This window comes from Podospora pseudopauciseta, chromosome 1 (genome assembly GCF_035222475.1).
Source record: "Podospora pseudopauciseta strain CBS 411.78 chromosome 1, whole genome shotgun sequence".
NCBI lineage: Eukaryota > Fungi > Ascomycota > Sordariomycetes > Sordariales > Podosporaceae > Podospora > Podospora pseudopauciseta.
The window spans coordinates 3,620,377-3,646,671 of NC_085892.1; the positions used below are offsets into that span (position 1 = coordinate 3,620,377).

Genomic DNA, 26,295 nt, shown 5'->3' on the forward strand with positions numbered 1-26,295 from the left:
TCGTCCAAGTAGTAAAGAGGTCAAACAGAACAAAGTATGGCAAACATCTTCCTGAGTTCTTGCTAATCAGCCCACGATACCTCTTGAAGCCCAGTTTCGATGCAGGTGCCAGAATCTTCAAAGCCAGAATTTCTGCGCAGGCTGATTACCCAAACACTAAACCTACACCTCACCTCCTCACTTGCGGTGAGGCATCAAACCCAGATCCCAACTCCAGCCTGGTGCCGAAAGACAGCCTCACCGTCTGCCCACCAAGTCCAGACCTCACCTTTGCCATCTTTGCGGTGAAGGAATTCTCAAAATCAGACTTCTAGTCCCGTTTCATCCTCACCCCTCGAAAAATTGTGACGAAAAAAAAACCATGATAGGACTCCAACAACAGCCTCAACCCAGTGCCACCTCACAAACCCCCACCACACTTTCCCCATCAGACGCAAACGAGACTTCCCATACCCGGTAGTATAGTTCATGTACGCCTGCGTGTTCCTACATATGCAGGTTCAGTGAGTCACCGCCCCCCTCTCCCCATGTAAACATTCCTGCCCAATACTATCTCCCAAGCAAATGCCGATGAAACGAAACATTTTCATCCACTTCATGACTCCTCTGGCCCGATCGTCCGGAGAAACAAAGCAACTGAAACGGTGAAACATGCAGCTAGCTTTCACCTGCAGGAAACAAAACTGGATCTAGAAGAACAAGATCTCTCTCCGCCTTTATGACTCTTGTTCCTCTGCATGTCGATGTGTTGGGCTGGTTAGGAAAGTCTTGGGGTAGGTTGTGGGTGTCTGATAGCCAATCGACGGACCGAAACACGAACTTGACAGGTGAACGGCACGTGGTTGTGGCATTTTCAGAGAAATGATTGGCTGTAGTCTTGCAGCGTGGTGACAGGGGAAAAGGAACGAATCGGGACGAGGGGCAGAATCGCGAGCCATACACGACCGGGCCGCGACGGGAACGCCAGAAGATCGCGAGGTCACGGGGTCTCGTGGTGCAAGAGAAACAAGTTGCTCGGAAAGATAACATTATTCCCGGGTAATTCTCGTCCAGGGAACTCGCAAGCCGGGAGAGTCGGGGAGAAAGGCTAGTACGTATAAGCGCCCGGTGAGGCGGTGCAAATGGGCCCTACGTCAGATTCAAGCAAAACCGTTGACAAGAAGCAGGAGTTGAAATCGGAGACCGGAAAGGCAAACCTGAGAAACCCCGGGGTCGGAGATTCGGTCTGGCGTTCTGGCGGCTACTGAAAATCTTCAGCCATCTCAAACTGCTTGAACTGCTGCGGCCGCCGAAGGAGGAGGGGGAAAGCTGATCTGATTGACTGCGGCGGCTGTTCACGAAGCACAGCTTAACAAGCCTTTGCTTGGTAATGTTAGCGCTGGAAGCGGTGGCACAACAGATTGTGCTAACAGATCGTCGTAGTACTCTGTCGGATGTTACACGCGGGCGGAAGCGGGAAGATGGGCGGTTGTGGGCGCTTACAATGTCAAGCGTCAAGCGAGCTGGGCGGATCTCTCCGGGCGGCTATTTCATAGACCCAAGTCCCAGGGAGCAAAGACCGATATTGGTCTCATATCCGCAACCGCTCAACGGGCTACTACATCGGACGCTCATAAGACAGAGCAATCTCAGCAGGCGCTCGCTTCTCTAGTGAGATTTGCGTCCAGGGAGACCCAGGACAAGACCATGACCGAAGCTTGAGGAAGAAAAGGGAGATCTAGATCCGCAAATGCAAGCATGGGTAAACTCTATTCCCAAAATTAGTACATACAAAAAAATCATGAGGCCAGACCATGGGAATTGTGAGGCGGGCGTGATGCCCAAGGGTTCAAGGGTTAGAAGTGAAGCCATGTCCGGATGCCCAATATCATGTGTTGGCCGAATCCAGAGTGCAGTTGATATGAAGTCAAGTGCGGGGTTGTATGCTCGACGTTGTATGAATGAATTCTCCGAGGAAAGCCACAGGCGTGGCTGACCAGTTCTAGATGGCATCTCCCGCTCTGCAGCCCCGGACTTGTTCTCGTCTGGCCATCGCCATATCAGATGTTTGTCGCGATGATGGCCGTGTCGTGGTTCGAGTCGCCAAAAACCGCGAAGAGCGTGGATGGATGGTGGGACGGTGGTACGTACCGTGAAAAGAAAAGCGCGGCGGCAGCGTGTCGTCGAATGGCAGCTCAGAACCAGGAACGCTGGATGTTCCCCACAGCGAACGATTGGCGCCCGGCAGCTGGCCAGATGGACCGTTGCGCAAGCTCCAATGCAAGACCATGTGTCTAAATTTGAATGACTCATAGACGCTGCATGAAGGAGCTCTCGGACCTATCAGAGGCGTGGTCTTGCATCTTCAAGTCGTTTTTCAAAAGAAAATGTTCGGGGTCTTGTTCGCTGTTTATGAGGGGAAAGAACTGAGGTTGAGAGAAGCTCTGCTGTGGGGGAGAAATGCGGGAGTTGGTGGAGAGCTTTGTGGGCTACCAGAAACCTCTTTGTCCGTTTGAGGTCTGAATCTCGCACTGGTTCCGACATGTGCCAGACAGCGCAAAAGAGGCCGTGTGACAAGATCACAAATCTAGCGCAGCACCAAGCCATTGTTTCCAGCGCTCTCTGCTCTTTGTGTGGTGGCCATCTGATATTAAAGAGCCGCCGAGCACGGGCCACTCCCGGGTACGTACCTTGTCTAGAGACGAGAACCTCAACACCCAACCTCTAACGTGGCTGCTTTCCTTCCTCCACTACGAATCCGCTACTGCCCGGCAGACGTTGAGTGACATGATCGTTCCGGGTCGACGCCATCGCTCTCCGCGTTTCAGGTTTATTTTCATCCACTGGGAAAGCAGGGCTACCTCTGTCTGCAGCTGTGTAGGGCATGTTTGCATGTACATCCCACTTGGGAGAAGTGGAAGACACTTGACAGCAGCCCTGCCCTTTCTGGCGGCGTGGGATTGCCGTCCTGTCCGCTCCTGGCTTAGATCGCTTCGCGGTACACGCCCTACACGCCTACCACGTCCCACACGCCCTACACACCCGCGCCCATCTCCAGATATCGCGCCCCCAGCCAGTCCCTGTGGACCTACCGGGCTGGTGCATCATGGGCCCGCTCCAGCCGGCCACCCATGGCCTATGATCCCCCGGTTCTGATGTTCTGATCTTGCGACGAGGATAAGTATCCTCTTTTTCCCACCTCTCGTTTCTCATGTTTCCATCTCCAGTATCAGACATCACCAGTCTTCCATCATCTTTCCTTTGAAACAAAGGGCTTCTCTGGAGAGCTCGGCTTGAAGCCATCCCATCTCTTTCTGTCAACTCATACACACAACGGAGCCGGACTCCACATCGACAACTACACTAATTCTAGTAATCAACCTCCCCCAGGCAGTCACCATGGCCTCGTAAGTAAACAACGGTCGAAGTAAACATAGGCGATCTTGGCGGCTAACATTTCTTGCCATCAATCAGTCTTGGAGAAGTCACCTTTGACTTCACATTCCCATGTGATCCTTCAACGCCTCCCAGCTTCACCTTTGACCCATCTCTTTTGGAGATCCCCTACAACCAAGGTCATGCTCGCTCCAGCTCACTTTCATCCATCTACTCTTTCGAGTCCACACCATCAGAGCCCGTCTCGGCACCCAGCACCCGCCGGACCACCCCAGCCCGGTCTCCCATCCGGACTCATGGGCCTCTTCTCCTGCCCAAGATCCGCAGCCAGGATCAAGCCATCGGCCCTTCCGCTGCTGCCCCGGCTGCCAAGCGCCAAAGGACATCACCAACCCCAGCTGCCCCCAACAAGAGCGCCTACCGCCCAACACACGCTCGCAGCTACACCAGCCCAGAGGCCATCTCCTTCACCAGCTCGGTCTCTTTCACAGATGACAGCAACCCAGCACCTCTTCTCTGCTCCCCCGTGAGCTTTGCCCACGATTCCGCCGCGAACCACTCCCGGAGAGCATCTTCCTGCAGCGTCGAAAACATCAGCTTCCCCAGCCAGGTCACATCATACCGCCCCATGCCCACATACGTGCCTGCCAGACGCACCAGCACAAGCCCCACACCGCCACCCCAACCCCAACCCCAGACCCATCTCTCCCAACCCGAACAGTACAACCTCTACCAACAGTATGTCCCAAGAGCGCCATCACCATTGGCCGCTGCCGCCCCCATCGTCCCAGACATGACCCCCTCCACAACCCTCTACTCCTACCTCACCTCCTCCAACCCAGCCCCATCCCTCGTCAGGAGCATCTCCTTCCCCCTCCGTGACCCGAACATCAAGCACTTTTGGTGGGACGTCCGCCAGATCAGACCATGGACCAACTTCACCGCCCAGAGCCTCCTGTCTCTCCCCGGCGCGGAGTCGTGCCTTTCCACCCCGCTCTCAGCGGCTCTGCTGCCCAACATTTCCGCCGGCGGGCAGAGACACCCCGAGACAGAGGCGGCGCTTCACGGGATCTACGCGGGGTATTACCTCCCCAAGCTGAACAATGCCCTCGCGCTGTCGTCAACACAGCCGGTGCAGCTGTCGGTGCCGAAGAAGGCTGCTGCTGGGATGAACACGGAGTGCATGTTTGTGGGCAACGTCCCCGGCGACGAGGCCAGCGCGGCGGCGATTTTCGGGGGCAAGCCGATGGCGAGGGTGGTGGGGATTGTCAAGAGCTTCGATCGGTTCAATACCGGGATGAGGGTGGAGGGAAATGTGAAGAGGGTGGAGTACCTCCGCGGTCTTGCGCATCTGCATCATGCGATGAGGGAGCACGGGTGTAGGTATGGGTTTATTCTGACCGAGATTGAGCTTGTGGTTGTGAGGAATGGGGGGGAGAGGACGCCGCATTTCGGGTTTTTGGAGGTGACGAGTGTGCAGCTGAACAAGACTGACGATCTGGAGGGGCCGGTGGAGGCGGAGAATGCGGAGATGACGGCTTGTTTGGCGCTTTGGGGGTTGTGCATGCTGGCTGGAGATGGGGCGATGCCGGGGGAGGCGCATTGGAAGAGCGAGATCGGGGCGCCGGCGGAGGGGACGAGGAGGAAGGCTTTGGAGAGGGATGGGTGGATGCCGCAGCCGCAGTTGGCGGAGAAGAGGGAGGCGAAGAGGAGTAGGGGGTGGGTTTGGCCTGAGGACGCGGTGGGCAGGAAGGAGTTGGGGAAGAGGGGGGTTAGGTATGGGGGTTGTTAGTTAGATTGCATGGCTGGTTCATGATGAAAGGGTCTGCGACTCTGGTGAAGAAAAAAAAAAGAATAATGAGACTCATGACTGACGACTGGTTTCGGGTGGGTCATGGGGACTCGAGGATTGGAGTTTTGGATATAGGAGTGGGCATTTGGGTACATTTTTGATAGTTAATACAAAGTTCAGATGATCAACACCTTTGACGTTGACTTTCTGTGATATTGTGCGGCTCTTCATCCCAGCATCAACCCTCTCCAACCCATTGTCCCAAATCCACAGTAAAGCCCTCCAACCCATCACCAAAATACTCCCCGTTGCTTTTACGTCTCCATCCTAGACTTCAGATAGCGATGTAAGCTGGTTCGTGGTTTCGCCTCTGCTTCTCTGTCAGTGTGGTAAGCAGTTCATTCAATAGGAGACACCGCCTGCTGGCGATGATGGGTAAGCTTGAGATAGGTTGGGAATGCCGCGCAGGCGGGCCGTGATGAGTAAGGAGTCCCTCGTAGGATAGTTTATATTCCGATTACTGCTGGGGCTGAGATGGATGGGAGGTGACAGGGGGGAAGCGGGTGGTTTATCTTTGTATGGCTAAACAGATCTATCTTGTTGATGAAGATTACGACGGCTCATTTGGACAATGTTCTTACCTTTTCTGTGGTTTATCTGGGAATTGAAAAGCTAGCTAGAGGAGTTTGTGATGTGTTTGAATGTACTCATGTATGATGAAGTTGACAACTTTGGTGGAACTGGCCTTGATTGGATAAGATTGGTGTTTGAGTTGTGGCACTTGGACGCAGTGCTTGGGCTCAATATTTGGGTTGTGGGTTGGGTGTATCAGTCGATGAATGGGGTGTTGTGTGTAGTTGTCTTTGGTAAATCTGGTTTTATACTATCAGCATGTGGGCCCATGAAAGTCGGAACCTCTTAGATCGGAACAGCTTCCGTAACCGGTACCGGGCCGGGGCTCATAATGGAATCCGCCACGGAACCTCCGTGCCAAGCCGGACCGGATTTCGGAATGCTTCTCAAGCCCTGCCGGATAGAAAAGAGGGTTAGGGTTAATACATTGGCTGACAAATTACCCCCTCTTTGCCCCACTGCAATCTTGGCTCCAGAGCTGCGCCTTCGTGATGGACCTTCTCCTTTTCTCAACAGTCGCCAGTGCGTCAGGTGCATGCTCGGACGACACAAATCACTGAACAGGAAGCTTGCCATTGGCACTCTTATCCATTGTTTTGCCAATGGAATCGACTGACTGAATGGGTAGAGTGAAGTGGGGCTGCGTTAGTCGCATCTGCACTGCGCTGTGCTGTCGCAGTTGAGGGCGCTGTGATGGCTGCGACAATCCAAACCATAGATAGGGGTGGTTAACCTCTGGGACAATAACCCAAAATAAAACCGTAGCTGTAGAAAAATAAAAGAAACAATATTGTGGCTTCATTTTTGAAAAACACCAGTTGGTCGCACGCCCTCAGAAGCAGCCTTCTTTGCTAGGTATTGTCCAGCCAGAACTGGATTGAAACCACACCATCAACCCCCAGGTCGACGAGTGGTCACAGCACAGCGAGCGGCCCCAAAACTCGCAGCAACGCTCTTCGGGTGCCAAGCGACCTTTTCAATTCCCAACTTCAGTCAGCGACAGTTGCGACTTGATATCGGCAGCAGGAGCTTGTGCAGCGGACCATGACAGACACGCTGCACAATGGCCATGACATCCTCTGCGACCCGCTCCAAACGAGCCGAGGGTCTCCATGCCACCATCTCGCACCCCAAGTTGCTCTCCAGCAGCAGCGCTGACTATCGCCGCCCTGTCGCGACCGCCATGCCGAAGCAGAACAGCAAACAATTCCCGCTCAGCCCGACTCGCGCCTATGGAAAGCGACATCTCGACCTCTCGTCTGGCAATTGCGATGCCGTCATACCAAAGAAGGCCAGGATTGCCGTAGAGATCCCGGCGAGGCCCTCGTCGTACCACGCCCGAGTTGCGAAAGAATCGGCCGACGCGCCACCATTACCGCTGCCCACCAAACCCACTGTCGCGGCGGCGGCACCACCACCACCACAACCCCGATCTGCGATACCGACACGAGCCCCGCCGGCGCAACCCGCGACAGCAAACAATGCCGAGAAACACCCTACTAGCCTCACAAAACATCAGGAAAAGGTCGTCAATGGGCTCAAGCATGAGCTCAGCAGACTGCAGCCGAACACGGAGGACACAACGAGCACCACCCAAAGCCAGGGTCGCAAGTTGAGGTCACAAGAAGCTACTCGTTTCAAGAGTGAGCTCTCTGCTTATTTCCCCGAGTACGATGAGGTCATTGGCAACGACCCGAAAAAAGAGTGTGAGTTTATCTTGCATATTGTCATCTCTATTCAATTGCTAAGTTGTTCGCGTCCTTTAGACTCGTTGAATCTCGAGACTCCAGTCGCCGTAGTATCCGATACCGCACCTACCCCCTCTGCCTGGGCTTCCAAACCTCCAACCTTCCCAGTCGAGAGCTGGGGCGATAAGTTGTACACCGACCTCCACGACTGCCAGCGAATTGACTTTGCATTCCTCGCAAAGCAATCCAAGCCACTTGATCCCTCACAGTACCAAGCAGACCCCTTGCCCGATAGTTCTTACGAACCAATCCATAAAAAAGAAGAAAAGCAAGAGCGCTCGGTACGAAATACCGAAAAGATTCGTGCCCAACATGAACGAGACCAAGTCATCCGCCTCCTGGACGGCCTCCAAGGCCCAGACTGGCTCAGAATCATGGGTGTGAGCGGCATCACCGAATCCAAAAAGAAAACCTTCGAGCCTGCGAGAGAGTATTTTGTCAAGGGTTGCGAATCCATCCTGGATAAGTTCCGGCGATGGACGGCGGAGGAGAAGAGAAGGAAGCGGGAGAAGGAAAGGAAAGCGAAATACCTGGCCGACAGGGAGACTGCCACGAGTGAGGAGAAGGATCTTGAGCCCTCTGCTCGGTCCAGCCGTGCCACGTCCACAAGTCATGAGGAGAAGCATACGAAGAAGAAGAGGAAGAGAGAAGTGGTGGTTCCGGATAGTGAGGATGAGGCTATGGGTGATGATGAGCTGGATGGTGAACCACCAGATGATGTTGAGGAGAGTGACGTTGATGCTTCTGTCGCTAAACAGCTTCGAGAAGAGGCTCTTGCGGCGGCTGCTAAGAAGTCGTCTTTGAAGTCGAAGCCGCCACCGAAGAAACGGGTTCGTCCTTCGAAGCCACCACCGCCGCCACCACCACCACCACCACACCAAGCTAAGAAGGCACCGACGGTTGAGCCTTTTCCTGCCCCGCCACAGCAGGAGAGGGAGTTTACGTCTTTCTTTGCGAAGAAACATCAGCGTGATGCTGCTCTCAATCCAAACCGTCGCCGAATTAGTACCAGAAGGAACCCAGTTCTTGCTTGGGGCGTGGCCGTTCCCGAGGTTGCAGAGGCCGATTTTAGTCTCTCGGAAGAGATCAGGGATGAGGTGATGGGGTCGAGGAACAGTGCTCCTGCTGCTACGACTACCAACGATGCTGCCGCCGCTGTTAAACCTACCAGGGGCCGTCCTGCGAGGGGGAAGAAGAAGCCTTAGTTGCCTCATTTTTGTCGAAGCAGAGAGATGAACATCATGCCCGTCATCACACTTTGCAACATTACCACATTGTTCCTCGCCACATGCTTACGCGAGTATATATTTGTACATTATCAAACTACCATCACCCCCGCATTGATAGGGGACTTGTAGTTATTCAAAGGATACAAAGGGTTTAGGGTCAGGGTCAGGGTAGGGGTAAACTTGGGAATTTTCAAGCAGGGAGTTTAGGGGGGGGTTCGGATTATTTGGGTTGGGTTGGGGTTTGCTGGGCAGACTTTTTACCGTCATAGGAAGGGGAAATAACTGTTTTTGCGACTGGCAAATTGTTTGGGAGGAGTAGAGACGGTGAGGAGTACCGGGGGTGCAGGACAACAGGCTGCATAGTGTAGGGGTGTTTGTGGGGATAATTGATGTGGGAGGGGGGGTTGTTTATCTGTAGAGATAATTGTATTTATAAATCAAGGTATTAGGAATATTTTGTGGTTGGGGTGTTTATTGTGAGTGATTTGTGATCTTAATGGGTGGTAAAGGGGTTGGTGGTGCTGTTCAGGTTGTGAGAATAGCCAACGACTCCTGTGTTGACATGAGAACTGAGCAGACAACACTCAAAAATCTCCAAACTCCTTGCGAAAAAAGACATATATACCGCTCACAAAGTTACATGAACCCAGCCCAGGCCCAAACCTGGCTATGCATATACCTAACCCATAACCCCCTTTCCCCCCAAGTCCAGAACCATGAATGAACCTAACAGTCCTTTTTGTTCCCTTTCCCCAGCCAACCCAGTCTATAACGCCCCGCCCCTAATTGCCTTGTCCGTATTATATGTACCCCCCTTTACCTCCCCCTTGCCCCCCCTCCAAATTGAACCTCTCCACATTCTCCTCCGTCAACCTCTCCCCCAGCCCCTCCTTCTTCCCCCCAAGAACGGAAGGACTCTTCGCCCCCCCAATCCCCGCCGCCCCAACCAGCTTATCATCCCGACTGTGCATCGCACTCTCCTTGTCCTCCTCAAAGTGCTTAATAACAGGCGACATCGGCACCCCCCCCAGCCTTTCCTCACTCCCCGGCCTCGACAGCCCTTTCTGCGGGGAGTTAGACTTGGGAGTGGTACTATCCCCACCACCACCACCACTACCACCACCACCACCATCACTTACAACCCCAACCCCATCACTTACAACCCCAACCCCATCACTTACAACCCCAACCCCATCACTCACGACCGTATACCCCGGAAAATGCCCCCTTTCCTCCCTCCCCTCCCCCCCAGGCTTAGGCGTGGGCAGTTCCTCATGCGTCTCTCTATCATGTTCCACCCCAACCCCCGGAATCCCCGCATTATCACAATGCTCCCCCGAATCCGAACAATCACTCACCACACTGCTCCCAACCCCATCATCCACCGCCAACATTCCCCCTTTCCTCCCCTTACTCCCCCACCTGACCAACATCCTCTCCAAAACCCTACTCTTCACCGGCTTGCTCAGATAATCATCCATCCCCGCCCTCTTGCACTTCTCCCTATCCCCCTGAATCGCACTCGCCGTCATGGCCACGATCGGCACGTCCCCCACAAAAGACTTGTACGGCAAGTGGTGCCTCAGCAAGTGCGTGCACTTGTACCCATCAATCAGCGGCATCTGCACATCCATCAAAATGATATCCGGCTTCTTCTTCTCCCCCTTCTCCGCCGCAATCAGGTAATCCAGCGCCTCCTTCCCGTTCCAGGCAGCAACAACATTAAAGCCGAGTTTTCGAATCGTTTTGATGGCAATCTGCTGATTGATAGCATTGTCCTCCACAACCAAAATGTGGATCTTGGACCTCTCTTCCAGGGACAGGTCTTCCTCAGGCGAGGACACACTAGGTAGGTTGACCGACGACGAGTTGCGCCACGATGAACGGCCCCTGTCCCCAAGTACAGAACCGATCTCGGGGGGCGTTCCCATAGAATGGTCGTACTCCGAGCTGTGGCACGAGACGCTCATCTCCGACTGCAACCGATCAGGAATGGGATCAATCTGGACAAGGCTGGACTTTTGAGCAGCACCCTGGGGCTTGTTGAACGGGATCCAAAACGTGGCCGTCGTCCCCGTCCCAAGAGTGGACTCGAGCACCATCCTCCCCTTCATCAAATCCAGCAGGTGCTTGCAAATCGTCAACCCCAATCCCGTCCCGCCAAACTTCCTCGCCGTCGAAGCGTCACCCTGACTAAAAGGCTGAAACAACCTCTTCCTCACCTCCTCCTCGATCCCGATCCCCGTGTCCTCGATCACAAACTTTATCTCGGTGATCTCGGGCGTGTCCTTCTCCTTGAAAACCGAAAACTTGACATGCCCATGGTTGGTGAACTTGATGCTGTTTGTCACCAGATTCGTGATAATCTGCCTCACCCTCCCAGGATCGCCCATAACCACCATGTCAGTCTCGATATCCTCCGAGATGTCGGAATGAAAGGCCAAATCTTTTCGCTCGGCGGCAAAGCTCAACATCTTGGACACATCTCGGACGATAACCGAGAGCGAGAACTGGACTTCTTCAATGTCGAGCCTCCCCGACTCCACCTTGGAAAAGTCCAAAATGTCGTTGATGACCGTCAACAGCGCGTTGGCGGAGCGGTAGATGTTTTCTGTAATGTCTCGTTGTTCTTCCGTGAGCTCAACGTCGAGAAGCAGCTCCGACATCCCGATCACGCCTGTGATGGGGGTTCGAATTTCATGAGACATCTACCTCCAATGTTAGCTCCCGCAGTTTGTTCATCAGACGTGTCACCACCTACATTAGCAAGAAACTGCGACTTCAACCTGCTGGCCTCCTTGGCGGCAGCTTCATTAGCCACCAGTTGTCTCTTTTCTTGAGCCTGCGCCTGGATGTCCTGTTCTCTCGCCTTGAGCTCGGTAACATCCATGATGAGGCCTATCACGCCCTCGATGATGGTGTTTGCTTCCCCCCTCTCACGGATTCTTTTCCCTAGAATGGGTTGGAACCGAGTGCGGTACCAGCGTCCATCTGTTGCAATGTCAGCATATACCAATAGTCGCTTGCTAGACCCAAAAACATACCCATCTCATGCTCTTGAAAGTCCTCCCTCGTCGTACTCCCATCAAGAATAGACTCCAGCGGACTCAAGAAAGCCGGCATCTGTCCCTCTGGCAGCTGCGAGTTAAGACGATTAAACACGTCGTAAACATCCTCCCCAATAAACCAGCGCGAGGTGGTATTGTCACACTGATAGTCCCATATCAGCGCTCCCTCAATCATGGTGATCTTCCGGTTCAGGTCGACCGTAAACATCGTCATGTTAGACAGAGCGATAACACTGAGAAGCTGCTGCCGAGTTCTGTTAGCCTCGATCTTGGTCTCGATGCTTTCATGGACGTCGGTGCATGTTCCTAAACAAACGAATGAGTGCTCCGTCACAGATCTGCCAGGGTCAGACGAAAGCTCACCAAACCACTTCTCAATCTTGCCCGTCTGCTTATTCCGCAACGGCAGCGCCCTCCCCAGAAACCACCTCCACTCCCCATCCTTGCTGCGACACCTGTACTCCGTCATGTAGGGCTCGCCAGTCGCAAGAGAGTGCTTCCACCGCTTCGCAGCCTCCACCATGTCATCCGGATGAAAAGGCTTCGACCACCCCTCACCAAACGAGTCTTCCTCGGACAGGCCAGTGTAATGATACCACCGACTATTATAAAAATCATGCTGCCCATCAGGCGTCGCCGTCCACACCAACTGCGGCATCGTGTCACAAATAAGCCTAAACCTCTCCTCATCCGCCGCCTTGATCTGGTTCAGCTCCTCATGAAGCCTGGTCACATCCCGGCATGTCACGACGCCGGCGAGAAACTCCCCCGTGTTCTCATCCTTGATCGCCACCCCCTCCACGTCAAAAATAAGACTTTTCCCATGCTCATCACGCATCCCGATGCGGAGGCCGACAAAGGGCTTCTCGGTTCGCAACAGCACAGCGATCGGATACTCGCTCGGATCCAGCTGCTTCGTAAAATCTTGGTCCCATACCACCCAGTTTGGCAGCAGATCAAAGCCATCAGCCGACTTGTCAAGGTCAGCGTTTCGGACAAACAAGTTGCGGGCAGCACGGTTGGGAAGCGTTACACTTCCGTCTCTCCACATGGCCAGGATGGGCGTCTGGATGTTGTCAAGCAAGGCATCCTTCATGATGTTGATCTTTTGGAGTACCGACGGCGCGCTTGAGGGTGCTGAGGCAGCGGGCGGTCCAAAGGGGGGGAACGGGTTGGCGGAAAAGGACACGGCAGAAGGGCTGAGCTTGAACGAGGAGGAAGCGTTGGAGTCCCTGCTAGAGGCCGCAGAAGGTGGGTTGCTGACATGAGGTATAGACTTCCGCTCGGCAGCTTCCAAATAACTCGCTTTGGCCGTCGATTTTCTCCTACTCATGGCGGGGCTGAAAGCCGAGTTGGTGTTGGTGAAGGTCAACGTGAAGAAAGTTTGGCCTTCGCTGACATCCCAGACCGATATGATCATTTTGGCACGCCTTTGGGAAACCGACAAGTTGTGCCTTGCTCGAGGATCATACGTGGAACTGGTGACATCTTTGGGAGAAATCACCACCTCGATGGCGAGGGTAGGCGTGCGGTCATGGGGTTTTCCATTGAAAACGTGGCCATCGTTCGCTCCATCCGGTATTGGCGTGACATCTCCGTCGACCTCGACGGCGCCGTCGGCTGTCGCCGATGGACTTCCACCTCCCGTTTCGACAGCAGCTTGGTTGAGAAATTGCTCCCAATCAAGCCAAACCGGAACGCCGTCCTGAACCAGATCAATGCCCACCTGAGCCAGGGTCTTGCCGCGAAGAATGTCCACGACGGGTACCATGCCGTCACCGTCGGCACCAACATTTTCGGGTATCATACCGAGCAGTCTTCCCATGGCTTCGTTTGCCAAAGCTACCGTCTTTAAGCCGTCCAAAACAAGCACGGGTACTGGGAGAAATTGTAAGGCTGAGAAGGCCACTTGTCCGGGCGTGATACATGGCATCGGTATGCGAAATGGACTGGCGTTTTGCGATCGAGGAACACCTGGCGTGAGTAAGGGAGCGTCCCTAACGAACCGATTACCGACTACAGGGGCCACATTGTAGGCCGGCGACTGAGGTCGACTGTGATGGCGGGTATATCGACCAAAATACTGCGTGTCGTCTGGGGTCAAGTGCGGGGATTGGCGGACAGCGACTGCTGGGCTGGTGTCGACGGCGCAGCTGGTCTCCTGTAACTCTTGACTGGGCGTCATGTCGACGTCGCCGTCAGGAGGGGCATCGAGCAGACAACGGCCCGCGAGCCCAAGATGGCTGGATTTGAGGTTTGGCGGGGTCTATGTGTGCGTATGTGATTTGGTCGTCAAAACAAAAACTTTTTTGGGTAGCCAGGAGTTGTGTCTTTGGCTAGATAGTTTCAGTTCGAATTGGTCCAGACACTGGACAGCATCAGCAGTGACTAAACTCCCACCGGCGGCTTCCGAACTCTTTTGTCACGTTAAGCTGGGCATCTCCGTCTTAGACCTCGCGTTGTGTTGTGAAGGGCGCGGCTGATTCAATGGAAGCACAGAAAGTGTATGGTATGAGGTCGCGATAGCAAGTCGAAGATTGGAAAGCAGTGCGAGATAATCTACTCCCACCTCGCTCTCTCTGGTAATTCAGATGCAAATGGAAAGAATCGACTAGGCCCCTGGGGTGGCTTTTTTGCCCAGTGCCAGCGGTACCTAGGCCAGCTGCGTAATCCGACCTGAGCGGCTTTAAGGTTGGTTTAGTCAAGGCCGGAGCTTTGCAGAAACCCTTTGTTTCTGCTCCCGGTGTCGTCATTGGCAATCACATCCCTAAAAGATCAGAGCAAACTCTCCCATTGAGCCGTTAGCTGAACACTAGTACGGTTGAACATCCGATGAACGGTAACAAGGGACCATCCACGAGGATGGAACAGTGGAGGGTCAGCACCAGATTTTCTGAAGTGGCAATGCTACCTCAGCGGTCACTATCGTGAAGATCGTGTGTCCGAAACAGCAATGGAATGCGCCGAACGGAAGCACTGGGTCAGACGAAAGCGGGAGGGGTGTCAGACCAATGTCATCTCGCAGTTTGTACAACTGTGACCCTCACCGCCCTCAGCTGGATAACTCTGCTCAGAGATGGGATTTCCACTCAGAAACATGGGATTTTGCATTGTTCCGTATATAATGCCCCCAAAACACGGTTCCATTCGCGATGTCGAAGCCGATGCGACCTTCTGTGGATCGCTTGCATTTCACTGGGCGGGCATTGCTAACAGTTGCCGGCAGTTGTCGTTACCAAACCACCACTTGGATTTCACGTTCTCAACACTGACTTTTGGACCATCTCGAAAATCATATTTTATAGCACCCCGTCGTGCCTGTTCCACCAGCGCACAGCAGTTGACACTTTTGACACGTCTCACCGGTTCGGATGACTGACTCGGGAGGTCTTCTAGCCGAGTAACCCAAGCTAACAAATTGGGAACAGAGACTGTTTGTCCACCTTGATGAGAATCGAGACTTTACGGTCCAGCCCCGAATCACGGCTCTACAACAAGCCCCGGGCTGTGTGGTCAAGATGAAGCCGGAGACAAGACAGGGCCAAGCCCGTGACTCCACTTCTCCACACATTCGCCGGCACCGGATGCCGGGGGCACGTCGCCGGGTATCCTTCGGGCCGTTCAGCACGTGGGTTCACTCCCCAATACTACTACGACAACGCTCCGGTCGAGACATCTTGCGGCTCTTGGGACGCACCGTGTGATGGTTGCTCTATAGTGACATGCTGACGAGTGTGCGACTCATCGACAATGTCTTATCGGCCCCCCCTCCCACCCCCCTCGACCCCAAATTCTGGCTGTCACGCTGCCACCAGGTCTTTCTTGTTCCGCATTCCGAGCCCCTGGCGTCCAGAACCCGGAGTCGAAGCAAGGCTGAGCCTCCGAACGCAGCACCCGCGATGAATGCCGAACATGCTCCCCACCATGAGTACCCCACCTGGAGACCCCGCAGGAAGGGTCTAGAGAGATGGAGGGGTCACCGGGGAGCTGGGTTTTGCCATCGGATTTGCCCCGTTGAACAACGTCACTGGAAAGGGAAGGTTCAAACATGGCATTTTCTGCATCTTCGGATGGCAGCTGTCTACGATGAGATGAGATGATGATGGTGGCCTTCTCTTCACCTTTGGACAACCAATCATAACTGATCATTGTCATGACAGACAAGTAGGAACCCAGCATCACCAGGGCAGGCCGGCAAGTGTTTTCAGTGTTTTATACCCTCCCACATGCGCGCCGCTTCACAACCCCATCTTGGCCACGGTCTCCGGGGACGGCACTCATCCAGGGGTAACGCCCCTCGCGATACCCACATGCCGGCCTGTGACAAGATCCCAGACTCTGCTCCTCCAGGCCAATCCAGGTTCACCCCCCACATGATGACCGATCATGTCTGTCTTCTTCCTATTTTTCTCCCGCTTTTCCCCAGCTTCATCGGCCTTGTTCCCGTTCCTCTGGATCTCACTTCTGCTGTAGCCCCTTCCTTGTTTTCTTCTTGTTGATACCCCGGACTGTACCTTGCCTTTGTCTTCTTTCCCATCTCTCTTTCCCCGCCTTTTTCGCCCATCATGTCTGACGCCGCCACCTACTCGGTCCCTTTCTGGATCAACGGCGAGGAGTACCACGCCGAGAAGCAGTACGATGTCATCTCGCCCGTCACCGGCAAGGCCATCCACCGGTCCGGTGCCGCCTCGGATGCCGACGTGAAGAAGGCCGTCGAGGCCGCCGACAAGGCTTTCAAGACGTGGAAGAAGACACTCCCCAAGGAGCGCCGGGATGTCTTCTTGAAGGCTGCTGAGATCTTTGAGAGGAGGAAGGAGGAGCTCGGGGACTACATGATGCAGGAGACTGGTGCCCCTCGCCAGTGGGCCGACTTCAACTTGGACGTCGCGAAGGACTTCTGCCTTGACATTGGCGGCCGGATCCGCACTCTCGAGGGCACCATTCCCACCACTGCCGATCCTGAGACCGGCGCCATGATCGTCAGGGAGCCCTTTGGTGTCATTCTCGCCATTGCCCCATGGTATGTTGCCCTGATGGCACGCAGCGCTTCACATCAAAAGCTGACATGCAGACCAGGAACGCCCCCTACATCCTCGGCATCCGCTCCATCCTCTTCCCCATCGCCGCCGGCAACACGGCCATCCTCAAGGGCAGCGAAGCCTGCCCCCGCACCATGTGGGGCCTCTGCTCCGTCTTTCACGAGGCCGGCCTCCCCGCCGGCGTCCTCAACATGCTCGTCCACTCCCCCCAGGACGCCCCCCGCATCACGGCCAACCTCATCGCCGAGCCGGCCGTCAAGAAGATCAACTTCACCGGCTCCACCGGCGTCGGCCGCATCATCGGCCGTCTGGCGGGCGAGAACCTCAAGCCCGTCCTCCTCGAGCTCGGCGGCAAGGCCCCCGCCATCGTCTGGGAGGACGCCGACCTCGACAACGCCGCCTTCCAGTGCGCCCTCGGCGCCTTCCTCAACAGCGGCCAGATCTGCATGTCTACCGAGCGCATCCTGGTTCACAAAAACGTCAAGGCCGAATTCGAGAAGAGGTTTGTCGGCGCCATTGACCAGATTTTCGGGTCTGCTCCCGACGCGCCTATCTTGATCAACAGCGCGGCTGTGACCAAGAACAAGGCTCTCATCAAGGATGCGCTGGCCAAGGGCGGCGAGTTGCTGTACGGCAACCCTGACGCTGTGGAGAAGAGCGACACGAGGATGAAGCCGGTTGTGATCAACAATGCGAACAGGGAGATGGAGATCTACCAGACGGAGAGCTTTGGGCCGTCGGTGGCGTTGTATGAGATTGAGACGGAGGAGGAGGCGCTGGAGGTTGCGAACGACACCGAGTATGGTCTCACGTCGGCGGTCTTCACGGAGGATCTGAGGAGGGGGTTGAGGTTTGCCAAGGAGATCGAGACGGGGGCGGTGCACATCAATAGCATGACGGTGCATGACGAGAGTGCGCTGCCGCACGGTGGCGCGAAGGCGAGCGGGTATGGGAGGTTCAATACTGCCACGGGGATGGCGGAGTGGGTGAGGACCAAGACTATCACTTACAAGTTTTAGGTGAGGGCTGTAAGGCTGGGGAAGGCAGGGGTAAATAAGGGGCTACTGCACATATGAATGAAGCATCTTGAACTGTACAGCTCTGGTCCATCAATGCGAATTGCTACAGATTGATTGCTATCGAGGTTGACGGCTATTAGGGGTATCTGTACCTACTGAAGGAGAATTAGATATCTGACTGGCAGAGATGGCGAAGTACCTCGGCTTCAAACCCCTTGAAAATTCCTTCTAGTCCCCGTATTCGGAATTCCTTACCTTCTCCCCTTCTCGCCACCATATACCACTCTAACAAGATGCCACCAAATCTTCACTAACAAACTTCTTCCCCCCCCCCCCCAACTTCGTTCCCCGACCAAACAGGAAAAGAAGTCTTTCTCGTCACCGGCGCCACTTCAGGCATCAGGGTTCTCTGTCACACAACAGCCCTGCTCCCTCAATGGAAAACTCTGGATGGCAGCTCGCTTCCGAGTCCAAATTCTCAGCTGCCGTCCGATCCATCAAACCCTCCCGCCCCAACTCCCACGGCGAACTCCTATGTCCCTGTTTATCTTTTTTAGTTCTTACGGCATGGGGATGTTTTGCCGAGCCTCGGGTTGGGGGCACAGATGGGGTGTCTAACGGGTGGTGATTTCACCAACACCACCCCCGACCAAAGATGCTCCCGTGTCCAAAACCGGAGCCTGGGCGCAGGCAGTGGAGTCAGACAGGCGGTATGAAGACAAAGGGGTGGTGGGTGTGGCGGTGAACCCGGGGGAATCCTGAGGAGTGGGTTGTCTGATGACCGGGAGCTCAAGATACGGCCGGCGGCCAAGGTGCTCGGGTACCCGGCTGAGAACGGGGGTGTGACCGAGGTCTGGGCTGGTTTGGCGCCTGAGGTGACGGCGGAAGGAACGGTGGAGAACCGGAGGTGAGTGCGATACCTACCTACCTGCCCACCTACTCCTCATTGGAGAAGGAAAAGTTGGGTGATGATGATGCTGACTTGACACTAGTTATTCCCTGTGGGGGGATTTACCCCATCAGAGAGGACCTCAAGATGGCCGTTAGGTAGAGGGAGGAAGGGGGAAACGGGCGGGACGGGGGATTTTGGGGGGTTGGTGTGACGAGCAGGTTGAGCCTTTGGTAGGGGCGGGATAAGGTCACACACAGACCGGAAAGGTGGTGGTGATAGATTATGATGTGCGTTTCAGTCAGTCAATACTGACATGGGACAATGGTCTCCATCCTCACTCACGCCATTTCTATTCACCGCATGAAATCACACTTTCTACCAGTAAGTAAAATAATCGCGGCTGTCTTCCTCATTAATTACAACTCTTGCAAAGATCTTCAAAAATATATCCATCCATCCACCAGGGGTGGAGGCAAGGGTGACAAAAGAAAAGAAGGGGGTATAACCATTCCAATCCCAAAACAAAAGAAATAAATGACCGACGCCAGTCAGTGATGATGCTAGCTTGCTTCTCCCCTTCCTGAGAAGCTCCAATCTTATACTCCTTCTTTTCCAAAAAAAAAAAAGAGAAAAAAAAAAGACAAAAAAATCAAAACGCCTTGGATATATGCCCCAATCCCCTTTTCCAAAGTGATAAAACAAGCAAATAAAACAACACAACAGAAAAGAACACAGCCCCTCCCCCCTTATCAACTACCTCCCTAACCCCCCATATCCTCCCCCATTACCCCCATATTGATACCTGTCCCCCTCCCTCCCTCCATACTCCTCCCCAACCCGCCCACTAACATACCCATCCCCCCTCGCAACCCCGCCCAAATCCGCCCGGTCCAACATCTCCGTAAAAGTAGTCATATCCGTATACCTCCTCCCATCATCCCCCTGTTGCGGCGTCCGATCCGGCGTGATATTCCTCGGATCCGCAAAAATATTGATACTAACACCACTCACCTCCCTCCCTTGCTGCTCCGGCGTCCTCGGCGCCAGTCCCCCCTGGTACCCCGGATTCCCATCATCACTAACCGGCATATCCGGCATATCCACATACTTCCTCTGCCCGCCCGGTTGCTGGGGTGAATAATCCGCAATCAACCCCCCATAAGCAACACTGCTCATCCTCCTATTCTGATTTGGAGGTGAAGCAACAATCTGGTTGTTGTCGTAGGAGAGAACCGAGTTTCGCATGTCCATCGCGTTGTTGTTGAGCATTTGCGGGGTGGGCAGCCTGGCTCCGAAATCTGTTCTCAACGCCGGTTTATCGTCGTGGAGGATAGGGGCGGAGATGATGTTGCCAAAGGAGGAGGTCGACCGCGAGAGTTTGAGGGGTGAGCTTGACGACGAAGCCGTCTGGCCAGCCTTTCTCTTGCGGATGAAGATGAAGGCGAGGACGCCGGCGATGATTAATACCACTGCTCCCGCTGCGGCACCGCCCGCGATTCCGGCGATCGGAGGACCGGCAGACTGCGGGACTGCCGTCGCGGTCAGCGTCTCTGACGGACTCGCGGTTGTCGATGGTTTCGACGTGGGGGTGGTAGAAGGTCTCGAAGATGGTGTGCTCGACTGCGAAGGTGCAGAGTTCTGGTTGGTGTTCATGACACACTCGCCATTAACGCACGAGTACCCAAACGGACAGCAATCAGAGCCGCATTTGGGCAGAGAGCCCCCGAGGGCGGTTGTCTTGATGACAGAGTCGGGGGCCTTGTCGGCGTCTTGAAGCTCAATGTTGCAGTCGATGGGCCGGAGCTTTTGACATGTTGAACCGTTCGGACAGCAAACGACTGTGGTGTTGCCGGCGAGGACGAGGCACCTGTCGCCTGTTGGGCAGCAGAAAGAGCTGGGGACGTTGGCGTTGCCGCATCCTGAAAAGTTTGGTGCACCGCATGTGTCTTCTTGCCTGGCGAATATCTCGTATGTCGTCGGGATCGCGGACGCGGTCGCCAAGATCATGGCGAGAGCGATGGCTCGGAGGGCTGTTCGTCTCCTGGCCATCTCGGAGAGGAACCGGTGTTATAATAACCCTTGATAACGTTTGTCTGGGCAGGCGTTGTGACGCCTGGGTAATGAGCTGTGTCCTATATTAGGTATCCCACGCTGGCAGGCACACGGTGTTCACCGAAACAGTGTGTGATGTTGCTATCGCTTCGGTTTGGCCCGAGTAAGAAAGGAAAAAGACATAAGATGAACTTGTGGAATAGTCGAACCACGCAACAACACTGTAAGTGATTTGCAGAACCAAACCTGACTGGTAGCTAGTGAGCAGAGGAGAGAGAAAGAGAGATAAAAAAAAGAGGGCCACAGGCCACCTCGAGTGTATATCGAAGCAGAGATGAGATGACGCATTTCGCCTTCAACTCCATCGAGACAAGATCTCTGGCTATTCTCGCGCAGAAACTAGACGCAGGGTCAGGTTAGCAGGTCGGGCAGAAGAAGCCGTCCTGTCCTGTCCAACGGACCCTGCTGCGGACCCATCAGGAATATTCTGGGCCATGTCGAGCTGCGGGCGGTTGAGAGGTCGCTGTTGAAGCGCCGATGACCTCCTGGGGTGACCATATGACCCTGCCAGAAAACGAGTGGTGGTGAGCAACTCTCTTTCACCGTTGGCTCCGTCCCAAACGGGCAACTGGGCGTTTGGAGAACAGTCGTGACAGGCCGAGGCCGACCACCTGATTGGACAGCCCAACCAGATTGTGCTATTTTGGGTTACATAAAAATGACTCCACCTTACACTTGTTGGCAGCGTGCACGGTCCAGGTACCCGCATCAACCACACAGCCTTGTTTTAACGCCAGGAACAACAACTCAAGAATCTCCAAAAAAAAAAGGAAAAAAAGGCCCGTTATCGCCAGCCCGCATACCCGTCAAGCGCGCTTCCCATGATAAAAGAGGCCTCGTTTTTTTTTTTTCTTCCTCGGCATCATACGTGGTCATCGGGGCTTAGAGTCTTGGTTTTGCAAGCTGGGCGGGTATCTAACATCCAGTATCCCAACTCTCGCGGCCGCGCCGCCCTGTCCTGATGCGATGATGGCAAGTCTGATATCCACCACACCTCACATCAAGCCGAGGTTTACCGCGCTTCATATCACAAAGCCCGGTTTCCTCTTGGCAAAAACTGTAGATCCGTGATACCCTTTCCTCGGCAGTGTGTGTTGTGGAATGGTACCACCCAACGCAGGCCTCAGATCTGGCCGGAGGGGCCGTCTACCGAACCCGGACCCGAAAAGACGGGAAGCCCACTTTGTTTCGCGCCAGACCCCCGAAACAGTCCTGGCCCGTTGTGGCCTTGACCACATGCAACTCTCAGAAAAACAAACATATAATAATCCCCATTGTTCGGCTTCAAAAGTGGCAGGTTCAGTAGGTTGGGATTGGGCTTGAGGTGCGCTTTGTTGATGAGACACGGACGGTTGTGAGATGAGATGGTGATATGTAGGCCCCAGCGAAAATATTATATTCAATCTCTAACACAATGAAGAGTGTGATGTGTCAATCATCATGGTTGAAACCCGTTTTGCTTCAACACAAAAGTTACTGAATGAAGACACAGACAAACAGTCTCACATCCACCAAAGAGTGCATAAAAATATTCAATCTCAATACTTTTCATTCTTCACTTATCCCCTAAACTAATCCCACATCCTCCCAAAAACCCCAATCATATCCAAATATTCATCAATCCATAAAAGAGCGTCGCCAACAGACTATGTCGCCATAGGTTATCTGATCAGGCTTTCTTTCAAAGGTCTCTCTCTCAATCTAAAAAGGCAATCAACATGTCAAAGCTAGAGAAAAAGGTGAAGAAGAGACCCAAAGTAGCCTAAAAGAAGTCCATAAAAATATGCCCCAATTTATGCATAAATGATCATCCAAAATGAAAGTGAAAAAGTACGTATCAAAACCCAAAAAAAGCAATAACAGACTGGTAAGGTATCATCGTCAATGAAAAAAGTAAAAGGTACATAAAGAAAAGAGGAGTGAAAAAGAAGAAGAGGGTATAAGCAGGGGTATAGATATCATGTCGAAATCCAATGAGAAAAAAAAAAAAAAAAAAAAAAAAAAGAAAAAAGAAAAAAAAAGCCAAGAGCGGAGTATTACCAAAGGAAACCAACCCCCCTTTCCAAGCCCTAAATCATATTCCCATTCACCACAACCTCAAACCCCTCCCCCTTCTGCTTCATGGCCTTAGCAAGCATCAACTCCCTCATCCAATCAATCCTCTCATCCCTCCCCTTGACCGCAAAGTGATGCGTCTTCCCCGTCCCATTCACCGCCCCCTCAATCCCCTCCCTCTCCCCCCCAGCACCGCTCTCCTTCTTCTTACTGAGCACCCCCCCCAGCCCAAGCGCCTTCCTACCATCCTGCGGCACCAGCTGAAAACTAAAAGCACCCACATCCCCCCTCCTCGCCAACTCATCACTCCCCCGTCGGATATGCATCGCCTTGAACGCCGCCCCCAGCTTATTCCCGCTCTGCTGCATGCTGCTGCAGGCAATAGCATAGTCATCAATATCGATATACTCCAACGTCCTATTCTTCTCCTTTTCATCCTTGTGCATCGTCAGCCTTGTCCCCTGAAGTCTAAAGAAATGCTCGTGCCACTCGTGCCTGAGCATCTTTGTTTTTCTCTTCTTCATGAGACCTTGATAACTGATAGCCTCGCCACCCGTCATGTCAGGGGTGGGTTTATCGCTCACGGGCGACAGTCGGCCGTTGATGTTGACTGTTTTCACACCGGTGGGGTTGTTGGTTGTAGCAGTAGTAGTAATAGTAGTAGTAGTAGCTGTTGTTGTAGGGGGGATGGCTTTTTCCAACGTGGGGCGGTCGGTTTGTGTCCAGGGGTAGTTTACCCTCGGGGGAGCCTGCAACGGACGACGCTGCGAAAAAGAGCGGTTGAGGGTGGAGGGGATGTTGTTGTTGTTGTTGTTGTTGTTGGAAAGGGGGGAGACGATGCTGTTCTCGTCGAGGGCCGGCATGACGGGGAAGGAGGGCCGGCGGATGGTGTTGCGCGACAGAGACCGCATCGTGGGGTTGCGGTAGTTCATGTCGGGGGGCACAGACTGCGAAAAGTCACGCGAGGGGGCGGGGAGGGAGGTGATGGTGATGGGCACGTCCATTTCTGAGAAGGGTGTGCCGAAACGGTACATGGGAGCGGCGCCGGTGGGGGTGGACTCTGACGAAGAGGGGGAGAGTTCTCGGAAGGAGGGGATGACTTGGGAGATTGGGCGGGCGGAGCGGGTGCGGGCGGATTGAGGGTCGTAGGTGTTGGGTGTGGTGGTGGATGGGTGGGTTGGGATGGAGAGCTTGGGGAGGCCGCGGAGGCCGGTGTGAGGTTGGGGGGTGGTGGTGTTGCTGCCGTAGACCGGGGAGTTGCTCACGGGGGAGATCTCAAAGGGTGGTGTTGGGGGGACTTCGCTGCTGGTGGAGTGTTGGTGTTGGAAGTCGAGGAAGTGACGGACGTTGTCCTGGGCGTCTCTTGTCTCGACATTACGAAGGGCAGCTTCTTGGAGGTACTGCATTGTTGTGAAGGCACCGGGTCCCATGACATCGGATGAAGCCACCACAGAAGGGACGACGTCGGATACCGGGCGGAACTCGTCCTCTTCCGGCGCGCCTAGACCCGTGGTAGCGGTGACCTTTCCAAGGTCGCCGGCAAGCATGATGACGCCCTTGTCGTTGAGGAACGGGTGGTCCTTCTGGAAGGCCTCCATCAGCCGCTTGTATCTCTTGGCCTTGGAGCAGTTCTCGCCCTTGGAGCACTGGTGAGGCTTTGGCAGTACCTGCTCAATACCCACGATGGACACCGACTCCAAAGGAGAGATGACATCGTTAATCTTCAACCTCGGCTTCCGCTTGTCCTTGGTCGCGCCGCTCTCCTTCCTCTTGAGTTCCCTTCTGACCTGCTTGTCCGGCTCATCCTCAATCGGTGTCTCGGGCATAGGCTCCGGCTTCTGCATGTCCCTCATGCTGTGAATCTCCTCCCAAACCAACGTCCTCACGCCAAAAGATGAAATCCCTAGCTCCTTCAAGTCCTCAAACTTCAACGTGATCAAAATAGCACCCGTGATATCATTCTCGACAAACTTTTCCGCGGCGGGAAGCTCAACACCGGCATTCAGCATCCTCTGCGCAACCATTTCCGGAGACCACATATGCAGCGCCGACGTATCAAGCTCCTCGTCGGTAAACTCAAAAGGGCCGGCCGTGTTGCGCCTCTTTTTTGGCAGAGCGGTGAGGTGAACATCCTGAAGCTGGTAGTCCATCAGATGTGGCTTCTTGGGCGTCACAGGCGAGAGCGAAAGCGCATGTTGCAACTCGATGGACTGGGCCGAGGACATGGAGCTCCGGAACAGGTGAGGACCTCTCGGGCCTTCTACTGGTTGCTGCTTCACTTCATACGTGTCGAATGCGAAGGGCCGTTGCCGCAGGGACCTTGGTGTTTGGACCTCGTCGTATGTGGAGAGGGTGGTAAAGCTGTGTTGGCCGGACTGCGTGTTGTTGTTAGCAACTGCCCCTCTGTCCACATCAGGGGTGATCAACGCACCGAACCGCCAATGCTGGCACGGGGGGAACATTCGCCATCTTCGATTCCTTCCAGATCCCCGAATTCGCTGTAGACCTCGTCGTCGTCGTCGTCGTCATCATGATCATCATGTTCGTGGCCCATCTCGGCTTCTGACTCCATGAATTCCGTGTACACAGAGTTTGGCCTGTCATTGAAAGCCGGCGTTGTGAATACCGGACCCCTCGCCCTCCCCTTTTCCCTCATTTCCATCTGCGGGTGCTCTCGTGGAGCGAAGCGTACTTGAGCCTATAAAATTGTTAGTATTTCACTCACTATTCAGCTATTCATGCCTACCATTGTGAAATCAGACTCGGTGTAACAGGTGAGATTGGCAGAGTAAATTGTTTGCCAAGGTAAGGAGTTAGTGCCGTTGCCGGCAGTGTTTGCCTTTCAAAAAGACAAGATAGGTTCTTAAGACGGAGTAGTTGGGACGAACTAGACACTGTTGTTCGCATGCCGACTCGGTCACTGCTTGAAGCCAAAAGCGGGAGAAGAGGACAAGAGGTGGGACGGTGTGGCGGGCGGCTACAGATATGGGTTATGTACCACGGTCCACGGTATGGCAAGCCGCGATGTCGGGGTTACTGCTACTACAGCAGATGTGCAAGCGCTCGGATGGGAGGCAACGGTGCGGTGCGCTGCGGTGCGGTGCAGTGTCCAAGGTGGCCGGTCACAATGTGATCGGTCGGTGTGGTGTGGTGTGGTGTGATAAGTGTTAAGTGTTGGGGGCCGGAGAATGAAGAGATAGGTAGCATGCCATCTATCCATCCATCCATCCTCTGTCCGGCACTCGCAGAGACACGCATGAAAGCAGCAGCAGCAGTAGCAAGACTCGCAGGAACACCCTTCCACCCTTCCAGGTTTCCCCTAGCACGCACCCA

At 54.3% G+C, this 26,295-nt stretch overlaps 6 protein-coding genes across 6 annotated transcripts; 3 read left to right on the forward strand and 3 right to left on the reverse strand.

The window, feature by feature from the left end:
- The first annotated feature begins 2,429 nt into the window (after window positions 1-2,429).
- QC763_110080 (uncharacterized protein) lies at window positions 2,430-5,359 on the forward strand. The gene is made up of 2 exons (XM_062907599.1): window positions 2,430-3,386; window positions 3,454-5,359. The coding sequence occupies exons 1-2, from the start codon at window positions 3,379-3,381 to the stop codon at window positions 5,165-5,167; spliced, it is 1,722 nt and encodes a 573-aa protein (XP_062770559.1). The 5' UTR covers window positions 2,430-3,378; the 3' UTR covers window positions 5,168-5,359.
- Window positions 5,360-6,290: 931 nt separating this feature from the next.
- QC763_110090 (uncharacterized protein) lies at window positions 6,291-8,927 on the forward strand. The gene is made up of 2 exons (XM_062907600.1): window positions 6,291-7,506; window positions 7,567-8,927. Exons 1-2 carry the CDS (start codon window positions 6,864-6,866, stop codon window positions 8,751-8,753), a joined length of 1,830 nt encoding a protein of 609 aa, XP_062770560.1. The 5' UTR covers window positions 6,291-6,863; the 3' UTR covers window positions 8,754-8,927.
- Window positions 8,928-9,577: 650 nt separating this feature from the next.
- Window positions 9,578-14,923, reverse strand: QC763_110100 (uncharacterized protein; the record flags this gene model as incomplete). The annotated part of the gene is made up of 5 exons (XM_062907601.1): window positions 12,209-14,923; window positions 11,822-12,151; window positions 11,539-11,768; window positions 9,959-11,485; window positions 9,578-9,841 (listed from the first exon to the last, which is right to left on the reverse strand). The coding sequence occupies exons 1-5, from the start codon at window positions 14,028-14,030 to the stop codon at window positions 9,578-9,580; spliced, it is 4,173 nt and encodes a 1,390-aa protein (XP_062770561.1). The 5' UTR covers window positions 14,031-14,923.
- A 44-nt stretch (window positions 14,924-14,967) lies between these two features.
- On the forward strand, window positions 14,968-18,179 carry QC763_110110 (uncharacterized protein). The gene is made up of 2 exons (XM_062907602.1): window positions 14,968-16,865; window positions 16,922-18,179. Exons 1-2 carry the CDS (start codon window positions 16,411-16,413, stop codon window positions 17,901-17,903), a joined length of 1,437 nt encoding a protein of 478 aa, XP_062770562.1. The 5' UTR covers window positions 14,968-16,410; the 3' UTR covers window positions 17,904-18,179.
- Window positions 18,180-19,548: 1,369 nt separating this feature from the next.
- On the reverse strand, window positions 19,549-20,844 carry QC763_110120 (uncharacterized protein; the record flags this gene model as incomplete). Its single annotated transcript, XM_062907603.1, has 1 exon — window positions 19,549-20,844. The coding sequence occupies one exon, from the start codon at window positions 20,842-20,844 to the stop codon at window positions 19,549-19,551; it is 1,296 nt and encodes a 431-aa protein (XP_062770563.1).
- Window positions 20,845-22,976: 2,132 nt separating this feature from the next.
- Window positions 22,977-26,295, reverse strand: QC763_110130 (uncharacterized protein; the record flags this gene model as incomplete). The annotated part of the gene is made up of 3 exons (XM_062907604.1): window positions 25,709-26,295; window positions 25,394-25,660; window positions 22,977-25,337 (listed from the first exon to the last, which is right to left on the reverse strand). The coding sequence occupies exons 1-3, from the start codon at window positions 25,709-25,711 to the stop codon at window positions 22,977-22,979; spliced, it is 2,631 nt and encodes an 876-aa protein (XP_062770564.1). The 5' UTR covers window positions 25,712-26,295.